The 13550-nt window shown below is 39.8% G+C and overlaps 2 protein-coding genes across 5 annotated transcripts; both read left to right on the forward strand.

The window, feature by feature from the left end:
- Nucleotides 1-770: 770 nt before the first annotated feature.
- Nucleotides 771-8797, forward strand: rab41 (RAB41, member RAS oncogene family). Of its 4 annotated transcripts, none has more exons than XR_003841130.1 (8): nucleotides 771-920; nucleotides 2044-2102; nucleotides 3295-3348; nucleotides 3618-3723; nucleotides 4622-4733; nucleotides 5152-5245; nucleotides 5658-5751; nucleotides 6498-6539. XR_003841130.1 is itself a non-coding variant. In XM_029511824.1 (8 exons), the coding sequence occupies exons 1-8, from the start codon at nucleotides 842-844 to the stop codon at nucleotides 6825-6827; spliced, it is 636 nt and encodes a 211-aa protein (XP_029367684.1). In that variant the 5' UTR covers nucleotides 771-841; the 3' UTR covers nucleotides 6828-8797. The 4 variants fall into 4 exon arrangements, 3 of the variants coding, with proteins under 3 accessions (XP_029367684.1, XP_029367685.1, XP_029367686.1); XM_029511824.1 differs by lacking the exon at nucleotides 5658-5751 and adding an exon at nucleotides 6763-8797 and having other exon boundaries at nucleotides 6498-6564; XM_029511825.1 differs by lacking the exons at nucleotides 3618-3723; nucleotides 5658-5751 and adding exons at nucleotides 4185-4290; nucleotides 6763-8797 and having other exon boundaries at nucleotides 6498-6564.
- A 671-nt stretch (nucleotides 8798-9468) lies between these two features.
- On the forward strand, nucleotides 9469-13503 carry stard14 (START domain containing 14). Its single transcript, XM_029511823.1, has 6 exons — nucleotides 9469-9730; nucleotides 9828-9975; nucleotides 10429-10532; nucleotides 10717-10834; nucleotides 11260-11312; nucleotides 12473-13503. The coding sequence occupies exons 1-6, from the start codon at nucleotides 9572-9574 to the stop codon at nucleotides 12677-12679; spliced, it is 789 nt and encodes a 262-aa protein (XP_029367683.1). The 5' UTR covers nucleotides 9469-9571; the 3' UTR covers nucleotides 12680-13503.
- Nucleotides 13504-13550: the final 47 nt, after the last annotated feature.

Raw genomic sequence — 13550 nt, forward strand, 5'->3', positions numbered from 1 at the left:
CATCACTGAAAAGGAGTCTTAACTTTATGGGACATTTCTCGGAATGCCATCATAGCATTATATAGAAATAAATACATGTTGTATATTTCCCTTTCATAGCATAGATGATGTATTTTTTGTTCTGTGTGTGATGACGACTTCAGATGCAGTGCTTCTTTTATTCTTAATGTTTATTTCTGTGTCATTAGAGCAATGAGATATTATGATTGAATGTGCAGCTATTGGATGAATATCCTCAAAATACTCTTACATGTATCCCCCTTTATAGGCAAGAGAAGGAGATAAACGTGTTGTTTCCCCAACTACTCTCTTTTGTCTTTCTTCATTTTGTCAAGTATTTCAATAATAATAATAATAATAATAATAATAATAAACGTTGGTATGTTACACTGGGAACATCCCTATATCAAAAACTGCTTTGGGACAAAAGTATATGCTGTTTGATGGCTTCAAGAAAAAAAGCGAGTTTAAGAAAATATATTTAATTATGAAAGCTTTAGCCAAGAAAGTTTTTTCCTTTCAACACAGACTTCATTGTTAATGCTTGTTATTATAATATGCATACATTTTATACCAGCGATATTTGAGACGTCAAACTGTGCTAATGTCTGCTAAAAAAAAAAATAAAATAAAAAAGAAATAACTTTTTGACACATAAATGTCTGCAGTTTATTAAGTCTTTTCGTGCAGCCTCTTGGTTGTGCTGTTTCTCTCTGGATGAATAAGGGACAATAGCGCTGGCTTGTGTTGGGGATAGATAGACTACTTGTCCCTCTCCGGTCTAGACACATCACATCATTAGCTAAGTTAGCAAACTAGCTGTTTGTATTTTTAAACAAAAATGTCAACCACGACCGGCGGCGGTGAGTTTGGAAACCCTCTACGAAAGTTCAAGCTGGTGTTTCTGGGCGAGCAGAGTGGTAAGATGGAGATGATTGTCCCGAGGTGCAAATTTGTCTGGATGTGGGTGATGTGTTTTAGAGAAGTAGCTAAGATCAGCTAACTAGCTTGCCCGGCTAGCTAGCTGCAGGGTAGGAGGGGAAAGCGACTCACCGGACATCGCAGGCCACGGGGGATGCAAATCCAGACATTGAATGATTTAATCCAATGTCGGTGGGATGTTTGGCAGACGGGAAGGTGATAAAAATGTGATGGACCCGGACGTTTTCCCTCACTGGCGATGATGTCATTGCCAAGCTCGACAACTGCAACACGCTAAACTAGCCAAACATCTCGTCCTCGACTTAACGAGAAATGCGTATAATCAGGTCATTTTAAGCCCTCACGCCGCCGACATCTGTGGCTTGTGTTCAGATGGGCTGTCACGGATATAATGGACCGGTCCTTGTTCTGGCCATTAGCTTGTGATGCATCAGCATCACCATACAAACGTAATTGTAGCCAAACGTAGCCGGCTAGCTACTTAGCCGTGCCGGGCTGAAATAGTGGCAGTAATTTTAGCCATTATTAGAGCTTAAATAGCGCCTAGTTGAAACCTTTGTGCGGGGGCCGGGGTTGTTGCTTCCAATTACAATCTCACGGTTAAATAAAGCCAACATTATAAATTTTCTGTGTGAGTGAAGCGCTGCTGAACTTCCTAGCCAGTTAGCCTCCAGAGACAGCACCTGGCGGAGCCACGTCGGCCGGTCGGTCCGGACCAGTCGGCCCTTCCCCGGCCATTTAACATCGGCCTGGACTGACGGACGGACACTGACATTATCTGTACGTGGTTGGATTTTGGGGGTGATTTCCAACATGGCTGTGGCAGTTTTCCTCAACTTAGACGTGAGAAGTTGATTAAGGGAAAATCGTATTTTTCAGGCTCCACCCATATTGCCAGCTCAGCGTGTGGGTTCAGCAGTCCACATTGCATCAGTGATGATAATTCACTCACTGTGTCGTGTCATCGAGTCCCTTTTCCTCTGCATGATCCACAGTCACAATTACTGGTCGATCAGAAGTGGGGATTAGATTTGAACAATGGAGTTTGGGTCCCATGTAATGTGATATTTGATTAAAGTTGTATTTATTGTGTTTGCACAGTTGGGAAGACCTCACTCATCACCAGGTTTATGTATGACAGTTTCGACAACACTTATCAGGTAATAACACATGCTCATCGCACTATGATGCAGAATGATATGCCAAGATTGACTTTGTTCTAATCAATATATGACATATCTCAAAAACCATTTTTCTGAATAGTTATTATGACCAGATTAGATAGATTACTTTCCATGTTCATCACTGTTGATTTACTCAATGATCAGATGAAGGCCATTGTTGTGTAAACCAAAAGGTTAAGATCATTTTACCTTAAGTAAGTTAGCGACACCTGTATTTGTTGAATATAAAGTCATACAGTACAGGCTAAATGCAATTGCTTGACTCAGTTATGACGCTCCAGGCCAAGGATTTTTTTTTTCTTGGTAATGCATAGTTTTCAAAGCAGCTGCACGTGAAGAATACAAGCCCACATAACCACTCTTATCTCTCTCAGGGTGGCACCCTAAGAGAAATAAGAGTGGTTATCCAAAAATATATATGACCTCTGGAAAGCCAACAATTCAACTAAGCACGGACTTAAGCTTAAACGATCAGTGTGAGTGCAGCTAGAGTAAGATACTTGACAGGGATTGACTGGAAAATCCACACAATGTTCAGACTTTCCTGACTTCACATTTCATAGGTAGGACTAATATCAGTAAACAAAACTCACATCAGTTTTTAATATAGGAGTGTTTTGTTTTTTTTGTTTTTCTTTCTCCAGGGTTTCTCTTTCTTTAGCGAATCGGTCTCTACCTTTTCATACTGACCTGCCACTGTCCAATAAACCGGCAGATTAAAATAGACTATCATAATTAACATTGCACATTTTGCATGACTGTCATAGGTCAAGTTGGCCCAAATATTATTTATATAATTTTTTTTTTAATAATATTTTTCTGCACACTATAGGAACATCATATCCACAAAGTAGATTTTACACAACGTGCATTTCAGATTACATCACTTGCAACACAGCCAACACACAACATTTAACACAAAATGGGCAAGAATAGAGATTCGCAATATTTTGAGGATTCTTTTGTATGGAAAATGACTTTAGTTTTTATTTTTTTCTTCAGTCCTGTTTGCTTGCATGTTATTCATTGAGCAAGTCAAATGTTTGGAAACTGTAGTGATTTTGAATATACAATGTGGTCAAATATGTTTGACTAACATACATATACTTTTCATAGATGTAGACAACACTACCTAAAACTATCTTTTAATGGAATTATTGTATTACAGGCAACAATTGGCATTGACTTTTTGTCAAAAACCATGTACCTAGAAGATCGCACGGTAAGTTTTGTACATTTCATGTATTTTTCATTATCCTCACTGCAATAGTTTTAAAACTGCAAAAAGCTTAGTAGCCACCATTTACTTCCCTTTCACCATTTCACATTGTGTTTTTACATAGTCTTAGATTTTACCATTCATTTTGTTGGACATGTTACCATGTTTTAGTTCCCATTGTTATTTCAAGTTTTTGTTCTCCTTCCATCCCCTGGCTGGGTCATGAATGCCCCCCCATGAAATTCCTACACTCATTTTGTGGCTGGCCACAGATTCGGCTGCAGCTCTGGGATACAGCTGGACAGGAACGCTTTCGCAGCCTCATCCCCAGTTACATCCGCGACTCAGCTGCTGCTGTGGTGGTTTATGACATAGCCAGTAGGTATCATGCCTCACCTGCTTGTCCTTTGCTTAATATTTGCAAAGGCATAAAAGAACATTTACTAGCCCGGCAAGCCCCACTGGACTAAGCATGATGAGGGAGTATCTCTGATGAGTGTTTCCATCAGCCATGGTGATGCATTAGTCCAGCCGGGTCTAAATGCTGTCATGTGAGGCTGATGGAAGGAACAATGGAAAACGTCTTTAAATCTCACCTCATGTGCAGAAATCCTCTGCAACTGCCCCAATAATGATTCAGCATGGCCTCCTTTTCCATTTGCATAACACTGGTCATCTCTAACTCTGCTGCATTTCAATCATTTTCCCAATTCCTCCTTAAAAGACCATTTTCATCTCTGCTGCTTGGCTTGCACTTCTCTTATGTCTACCTTGTTCTGTGTTTTCTTCCTTTATCTCCACCTACTTGTCTTTTTCTTCTCCTCCGTTCCAATCCTCAGGTTCGGCTCCAGCTGTGGGACACTGCTGGACAAGAGCGTTTTCGTAGCCTAATTCCCAGCTACATCCGTGACTCTACCATTGCTGTGGTTGTTTATGACATCACCAGTGAGTCAGGGCTGTACTCTAACCTTTTAGAACGGGTCTTTACTCAAAGAAATAAACTCTCTTGGCTTAGTTGACACTTGATTTACTCCTGGCAATAACTCTCCACAATCCCTAAAGATTTTTTCTTTTTCAAGCTGCCCTTCTTTATAAGTTTCTTTATTAACAAATGGCCTTTCTTACTTATGATGTGCTATCTTTTTAACAAGGAGTAACACCCACTTGTGCACTGTTGTAACCATAGCTAATACACCAATTTTCTTTTTTCTTTTTTATTTATTTATTTTTAGCGTTCATGTAGTTATGGTCTACAATATTTTTTTTCTCCCCACAGATCTTAATTCATTCCAGCAAACCTCAAAGTGGATTGATGACGTTAGAACAGAGAGAGGAAGTGATGTCATTATCATGCTTGTTGGGAATAAAACAGACTTGGCGGATAAAAGGTAAAAGGTTGTGAGAGATGTGTGAACGACTATTGCTTTTTTGTTCTGTTTGCTGAAGAAATGATTGCTGAGTTTATAAATGTACTATTCTTAGAAAATTGGTCGTGTTAAATTAGATGAACTTTGCCAAAGCCTGGAATCCCACATTTCTCCCCTTCAGTGCATCTCATTTTGATTATCATCCCTCAGTATTTACATACTCCAGCCTTCTTTATTGCCGATTTATATATTTTCATTTCTTTTGATTTGATATTTATGTTCTTCCCTTTTTTCCTTTGCTTTACATTTTTGTTTCCTTTTCCAGTCTGTTCTCTCCATGTCATTTTTAATTTTATTTATTCATTTATTTTTTTGTGTGTTTTCTTCAACACCACACTGAACACCACTCCCTCCCCCTCACTTCCTGGGACCATGGCAGGCAAGTTTCTGTTGAGGCGGCAGAGAGGAAAGCTCGTGAGCTCAATGTGATGTACATAGAGACCAGTGCCAAGGCTGGCTATAACGTCAAACAGGTTGGTGTTTAGCAACAGCAGGTGTAGTAAAGATAAATGATTCTGTCGTTTCCAGCACAGGTCATAACTTCCTGTAGGTCGGGCTGTGGGGGGGGGTTGACAATGATGACTCCTCCATTTATACACGATATAGACCAGAGGGTGGCTGTTGAATGAATGAGTGATTTCTGGAGTCGATTTCCTACTGTCTCGTCTTTACTCAGCACAGCAACTTCTCTCCTTCTGTCTTCCTCTTTATCAGTGTTTTAACTTAACTAACCTCTCTCTTTCTCATCTCAAACAAGATTCTGTGCTGAGCTCTTTGTTTCTCTCTCCACCTCTTCCTTCTCCTTTCGGCCTGTCCTCTTTGCGATGTTTCTTTCCATATCTGTCTGTTCGTCCATCTCCCCCCTTTCTGCTTTTACCTGAGCAGACAGATCACCACGGAGGAGGGCGAGCAGAGAGCTAAGGAACTGAATGTCATGTTCATTGAAACCAGCGCAAAGACTGGCTACAATGTCAAACAGGTAGAGATTCTGCTCTCTCAGGGTAGTTGAGCTAATTCTGCCCTAAAAGTTTACACTTAACTCCTTCTGCCTCATTTTTTCCTGTCTCCCGGCTCATCTTGACTGTAGTATTCTTCAACCAAACCGCTGTATCAGCTGTGTTTTTCCTCCACAGGATTATCAGTTCACTTGTTCTGCACAAGTTACAGCTCCTTTGTTCTTCTTTGACCAAGAACTTTTTGTGTGGTTCACTAAATCGTTGGCAAATTTCAAATCGTTTTTGCAAATATTATGTAGTTGCTCACTGGAGAAGGCTTGGACAACAACCTTCACTTTAATGCTGTTATCTTATCAGCTATTCCAGTCACATCTTGTATCACTGCTTAAATGCTTATTATGTTTGCATGGAATTCAGTAAAATGTATCACTATGTAACACTTTCTTTCTGTATATACTCTTTATAGTCCAATTCACAGTAGGGATGGGTGATCTGATGATAAACAAAAATTTGGCGCTTTCCTACCAATATATTTTGGCGACAATGTAGATTTTGTTAGAAAACAGGGAGACAAAAACACATTTTATTATCTGTGGTGTATTCATCAGAAAAGCTACAATGCCAAGCTATTTCAGTGTTAAAAAATTTATTTCATCCAGATCATCCACCGCTATTTTTTTTGTTTGTTTGTTTGTTTGTTTGTTTGTTTTTTTACCATAAATCCAACTCCGTTTCAAAGTATGGATTTAATTCTCCTTTTGCTTTTCAGCTGTTCCGTCGTGTTGCTGCTGCATTGCCAGGTATGGATAGCACACCAGAGAAAAGCAAAGAGGACAGTATCCTTTTTAAGGTTTTTTTCTACATATTGTCACACTGTTGCCAAGTAATATAATTTCTAAGGCTGTATTGCTTCGATGGTAGGAAATGAAGAATGGTTGTTACAGTTGAGATCACAGATAACTCTTTTTCAGATAACTCTGAAAAAATGAAATTTGTTAATTCATCAGGGACGTTGCTTAACCAAACCCTCGCAGTGATCGATATCAAACTGGAGAAACAGCCAGAGATGACTGTCACCGAGAGCAGCTGCTCATGCTAGTACACCTCACCCCCACCCAGCCTGTCTCCTCCCCACCAACAGCTTGTCTCTCAGTGGCCACTCTCCGCCCTTGGCACAGTGCCATTGGGTTGGAAGACCTATCATTTGTTTGGTTTTGGGTTTTGTTTTTGTTTGTTTGTTTTTTGTTTTCATTTTTTTTTTTTTTCCTTTTCAACTCAGTGACTTTTCAGAGTAACTGTGTGGGTGTGCATTACTGTATTGAAACAGATTATCTGGGGAAAAACAGTTCAAAAGTAAACATTTAAAGCAAGGCATAAATTACATGATATGTTGAGATTTTCATCAAGTTGCATGGCATTATATAGGATTGCCAATTGACATTGCTAACTGCTCATGAGTTATTGCACATTTCAGAATCTTAGTGCTGTTACTCTTGTCATTGTTGTAAAGTAAAAGTGCTTGGGATTATTTAAACAACTCTGCAAGGTTGAGTTTGGAGCCCATTGTATTTCACTTGTTTTTATTTCATCCTATCACCTGAGATACATAGTACGTCTCAGATAATTGACTATTTTTGGATTTTGTGTTCTTTTGAGGAAGATGCAGGATCTTACCAGTGGCAGTGCAATTTGTCATATTAGCACATTATGCTCACATAGCCCCTTTTTCTTGAAGAGGGTGCCTATTGGATTCATTTGGTACCATTTATACCTAACACATCTTTTGGCATAAACTGTCGAATACAACAGCATGTTAGACCAAATTCATATCATGTGACACCTTTGTTTAAAACATTGCTACAGAAGGGATGTATAAAAACATCTGTTTTCATTTTAAAGGGAAACCATCCCAAGTTCATTAGAATGGCTACTAACTTGAAACTATGTCTGCATTAAAACTATAGCAACTGTCTTTCCTGTGTTGAATTAGCTGCACGTATACTAACACATCTGAGGAGATTTCAATTATTAGGTGCCCCGTTGTATGAAATAAGGCCCTGTGTATCGGTTTTCCATGCCGATGGAAAGTTGTCACTTCAGTTGCTATGACGTACCCTCTCATTGATATTTTGTGTTGTGTTGATTACACTATTGCAAGAACATGCAGCATGCTCACCATGCAGGATTTATATGGATAAGAACACAGATGCCTTGCTTGTTTGTTCACCAACGTTGTGCACTGAATCAAGCCACAATATTGTAAAATATAAAAGAAGCCTGCTGACTGGTTCATGGCTTCTCTCGTTGTTTTGTAGAGCTGATACATAAGAATTCGTGTTCTGATACAGGTCACGCTTACTAACACCCTTGCTGTAAAAAGTGCAGAGAAGTTAGGTGCAGTATTCTTTTGCTGTATTGCTATTGCCTGTGTAGGACTTGGTTTTATGTGTTTATTTATTTTGTAACTTGGGACATATGGATAACATTGTATGCTTGACCAAAAGTACAGATGGCACGTATATTGAAAGTTTATTTTATTTATATTTTGTGTGTCTGCTGGGATTCCATCTAAATGCGACATTGAGGCCTGGTAAAGTTTTGTCATGACACTGCAAAAAAATAAAAAATTTAAAAAAGAAATCACTTTTTGCAGTGTGTGTAGTCAGTAGTTTGGTTTACAGTCGCAGGTAATGGCTACGCCATCTCCAGACACACAGTGTAACACAAACCAACTAACTAGCCATAGCACAACAAAGGACACTGGTCATTTGCTGTAGCTTTTTTTTTTTTTTTTTTTTAATGTCTGGTTTTAAAAATGGATTTAAAAATGTAAGTAATTAACATGTAAGAACCATTTCAACGTGAGCAGCTTTTCAATTACTTGTCACTGACTAAATACTCAGCTTTGTGCTATTCTGAATTGTGTCTGTCCATTTGAAATATGCTGTCTACTCGTGTTTAGCAACGTTCGTGTGAATAATGTATCATTACTATCTGATGTATAAAAGGAGTTAATGAAACACATGTGTAGGCCTATCACGTGGAATAAAATAAAGATATTTCACCAAAATGTTAACATCCATGACCCCTGTCTTTATCAAGGCACCTTCCCTGATTGTTATATATCAGTCTTATACATGCTGTTCCCATGATTGTGACAAATTAGTCAACAGACAAACGTATGTGCTTTTTTGTCAGTACAGGAGTTCACATACATCAGCAATTGAAGGTAACAAACCTGTTATGTAGGTTTGTGAAACGTTCGTGTCACAGTATGACTGAAGAATTACTGATTAGTTAACATACAGGTGTGGCTAAGTAGCGTTGATTTTAAAGTTTTTAAAAACGGTTAACTGAGATTTCATTTCCAGACATCGAGGCAATGCGAATCTATGGTGTGTTCTGACTAAATCTAAATCAGCTTTAGCTGACAGAGTGAGACAGAATGAGTTTCTGTTGGTTAATATGTGAGAAGTCATTTCAGCTTCAAACTAACTTTGTGGGATCACGTGGTCCACATTCCCTTTAATGACTGAGTTAGTGTTTGTGGGTTGAGATTAAACCTCAGTCAGGACTGGGAGGGGACATCTGGCGGTGATTCTGCAGGGGGGGGGCTCACCTGTCCGGCACACCTGCATACCGGAAGTGCTGTGACGCTTTCGCAGCATGTCTCAGGAATGTTACACAAAAATCTTGCTCGACTTGATCCGCGATCACATATATTCAGGTTACCAGAGACAACCATCCACAGACACACACGGACACACACCGCTTGGTTTGTGTACCTCGTTTCTTTTAGCGACTTTTTTCTTTTTAATAACTTTTTTTTTTAGATACTGAGATATGTCTGCTACAAGTATTTTACCCGACGAGACGGTTTTTGCTGACTTCAAAAATCAGTGTTTATCAACCGACGACTGGGTGAACAAATACGATAAAAATGGGATGCAGGTGTGGGTCGAAAATAAAGGAAACCAGGAGCCTAAAATCCACAAGATCAAGGTGAGTTCAGTTTTATCAAACTGGGATAAATCACAGCCGGCCGTTAACGCGACTTGGTGTTTTTCATCATCTATCTCTTATCTGGTTTATCTCTCAGTGTAAAATGACAATCGATGATGTCTCAGCTGCGACCATGTTCGACGTCCTTCATGACGGCCAGTACCGGAGGACATGGGACCCCAACATGTTGGAGAGCTTTGACATCGCCCGGCTTTCTGCCAACGCTGATGTGGGCTACTACTCCTGTAAGACCCCTGCGATCAGTCCCATCTCCACATCAACCTGTGTGCTCAGAGACAGACAAAGTTTCATTTCAAATGTTTTAATAAAATACACCTTTTCATCGACTGGATCTAAGTCATGAAACAATAACTTCAGGGTGAATATAACACACTTTAATGGCTACCTGAAGCCTTCTGTTTTGTAAAAAGTTGAGTCCTAGTGAAACACTGTTTTTCCATAAGCAACCCAAGCTTTTTACCCTCCTTTAAACGCATCCACAGCGATGGTACGTGTTTGTGATGCCACTCGGTCCCTCAGGGTCGAAGAGTGAACCGTCTCTTGTTCCACCGCTGTATTTATTGCCACAACATGGGTGCATTTGTAGAGTGTAAAGTTTGACAGCGAAGAACGGATCAAATTAAGGAAGTTTAATGCAGTATGAGTGGAGTTTATGTGCCTTCTTGTTTTCTCTGCAGGGAATTGTCCAAAGCCAATAAAGAACCGAGATGTTGTCACGCTGCGTTCGTGGCAGGTGACGGATGACGAATACATTATCGTTAACTTCTCTGTCAAGCACCCGGTATGCCACCTGCACCACAAACTCACAGGCACATAGCACCCACTGCCTTTGAACACACCTACTGCCCTGCCTAAAAGCATTTCTTATTCTTAATCGTAATTATGTCATATTGCTTAACTTGTTGAAAGTTTTGAAAACATTTTTTGTACTCATTATTGAACAAACTGTTTCGATGCATTTCCAGAAGTATCCTCCTCGCAAGGACCTTGTGAGGGCCATTTCCATCCTCACTGGCTATTATGTCAAGGCAACAGGACAAAATAGCTGTACTTTCATTTATCTTTCACAAGCCGACCCCAAAGGTAACACCACAACCAACATTTACATTGTTTAGTTCAAATATAAGCACGGCAGCATAGTGGTTAGCGCTGTTGCCCCACAACAAGAAGGTCGTGGGTTTGGTTGCATGTTCCCCCTGTGCCTGCATGGGTTTCTGGGTACTCCAGTTTCCTCCCTCTGTCCAAAGACATCATGTTTGGGTTAACTGCTGACTCTAAATTGTCCGTAGGTGTGAGTGTGAGTGGTTGTTGGTCTCTGTCTGTCTCTGTGTGTTGGCCCTGTGATGGACTGGTGACCTGTCCAGGATGACCCCACCCTCGCCCAGTGTGAGCTGGGATTGTCTATAGCACCCCCAGCCACCTGGAAAAGGATAAGCGGTTGAAGATGGATGAGTGAATTAATATTTTAAGTCATTGTTTAAGTTTGCCAATTTTTCTCTTTGCTCTAGGTTCACTTCCGAAGTGGGTGGTAAACAAAGCATCTCACGTTCTGGCTCCAAAGGTACGTAGATCACTCAAGTGTGATCCGAAACTCTTTAGTTTAAATTTGAATAATGCTGACTGTGGAAAATTTAAGATGCATGAATTTTGCACAAGGTGAGACCTGAGGAAAAGGTGTATGCACATAAGGGGGTGAGGGTTTCATTTGATTTTTAAAGGACAATGGTAACCATAGAAACCTAGTATAAGTGCCTGACCCGGTACAGTTGCTCTCTCCTGGAAGAACTTGTTCCCCAGGTTTCATATCCTTCACAAATTGAAACTATTTAGAACAAAGTGGATCAGAGATGGATAAGTGCCTTTTCAGTTCAAACATATGTTGATCCTCTGTACCCAGTAATCGCAATTTCAATAAAGGAAACGTAATAAGACGGAACATGTAACAATAAATATCACTGAAAGTCTTTAAAAGAGTCCTTAAAAAGAGTTTAAAGGCACTAGTAATTACTTCAAATACATATTAAAAAGTCGTTTAAGAGATTAAACAGTTTCAAACAAACTGCGGTCATCTAAGAAGCACTAAACAAAACAGTTGTTGAAGTATTGAAGGTTCTCCAGGTTTCTTTAGGAGAGGAGTGCCTCCTTGTTCATGACTGCCACTTCAAAGGATTTTTATTATCGCTGAATTATTTATTAGATCTATAAAATCAAAATTATACACATTCCCAGAGGCCACAATTGCTTGTTTTGTCAAATTGAGACATTCTTAATATCTTTAGCTTAAAATTTAATTTTAGGGCTTATTGATGATTAACATAGTTGCTGATGGCATTTTATGCCAACAATCGAACCAACACTTAGGTGCTAGTTGAGATAAAATGATAGGTACAAATTGGGCTGCAGTGTCCCAAGATGTATCGGGCATTTCATTACAGAAGTAATGGCTATTTCAACAGTGGGACACAACAATGGACAGTAGTGTGACGTTAGCAGGCTTTTTGTAATTTCTTGAAACCTGTTTCAAAAAGGTGGAAAACAAGAAAACGACGTGTAAAGGTGTGTCAGTGCTATAAAACTTTTTCACAATCACTACAGCCTGTGTTAGTGTTTGTTCAATCTTGAGGTGACTTTGTTCCCTGAGAATCAAGGTGTGGTATGATCGTCATTGTTGGACTGCCATACCTCTGATAATCACATCCCCTCTTGGCCTGCTCCCTTCAGGTGATGAAGTCTGTACACAAGGCGGGACAGACCTATCCAGAGTGGAAGCAGCAGAACCTTCCAGACCAGAAGCCCTGGTTGCACCCGAAGCAGAACACCCTGGCCATGATGGACCCAGCCAAGCTGTCAATACAGAGAGCGGACTCGCTAGAAAATGTGGACGAGAGTTCCAAGATGGACGCTCAGGATGGCGAGGACAGCAATTGAATCCCATCCAAGTGTTAGTAGATAGGAGGAAGAGGGGGAGATTGGGGAATGGATTGTATATACATAGAATCACAAAAGGACTTCAGATCCCCAATTTTTCGCCCTTATCTTTCAATCTTCCAAATCATCGTGCCTTTCAGGGTGAGGAGGAGTCTGAAGTGTTTACAGTTATCTTACCTGATGGAAATGAGCACAGATCAAGTTACTATTCACCTCACCCAATGCTGAACTAAGCTAAATCTCTCTCCAGTATTCAGTGCAGTGTAAATTCTTTACAATGTGTGGAGTTGGGGGTTACACAGTGCAGCACTACAGTCACAACAGCCCTTCTAATTCAAGAAAAAAAAGTCAAGAGATTAGAATTATCATCATCTCATTTCTAAATTTAAGTTCATTTTATTTAGCCATGATTAGTGAGCGTTTATCCTGGATGTCTGTTTTCCATATTTATTACTGGAAGGCCATTGCACGTTCTTTGCAATTAGGCAAATGTGCAATCAAACAATGTGCATTGTAATTCTTGAATGTTATACTGACTGGAACTGCACTGATACTTACACAGATGATCGGGGGATGATCTCTGTAAGTAAACCTCTGCTGTGTGAAATGTATATAGTAAGTCTTACTTTACCTGAAGGATTTGAACAACTGTAAAGGAAACCTTTTATTTATTTGAAGTAACCGTACTCAGATGGAGAAATGATGCTGAATGAAGCCCTGCAGGCTGAAGGTATTTGGTTTTTCTGCTCATGATACTTGATGTGAACAATGTTGATCTTGATTTTGAGGAAAACAGTAAACCTCACATGGTTAACATGCTTTGATAATTGTTGTCATGGACTGGCTTTTTCTTCATTCTACTATCAGTTTC

Source organism: Echeneis naucrates, chromosome 10 (assembly GCF_900963305.1).
Source record: "Echeneis naucrates chromosome 10, fEcheNa1.1, whole genome shotgun sequence".
Lineage (NCBI taxonomy): Eukaryota > Metazoa > Chordata > Actinopteri > Carangiformes > Echeneidae > Echeneis > Echeneis naucrates.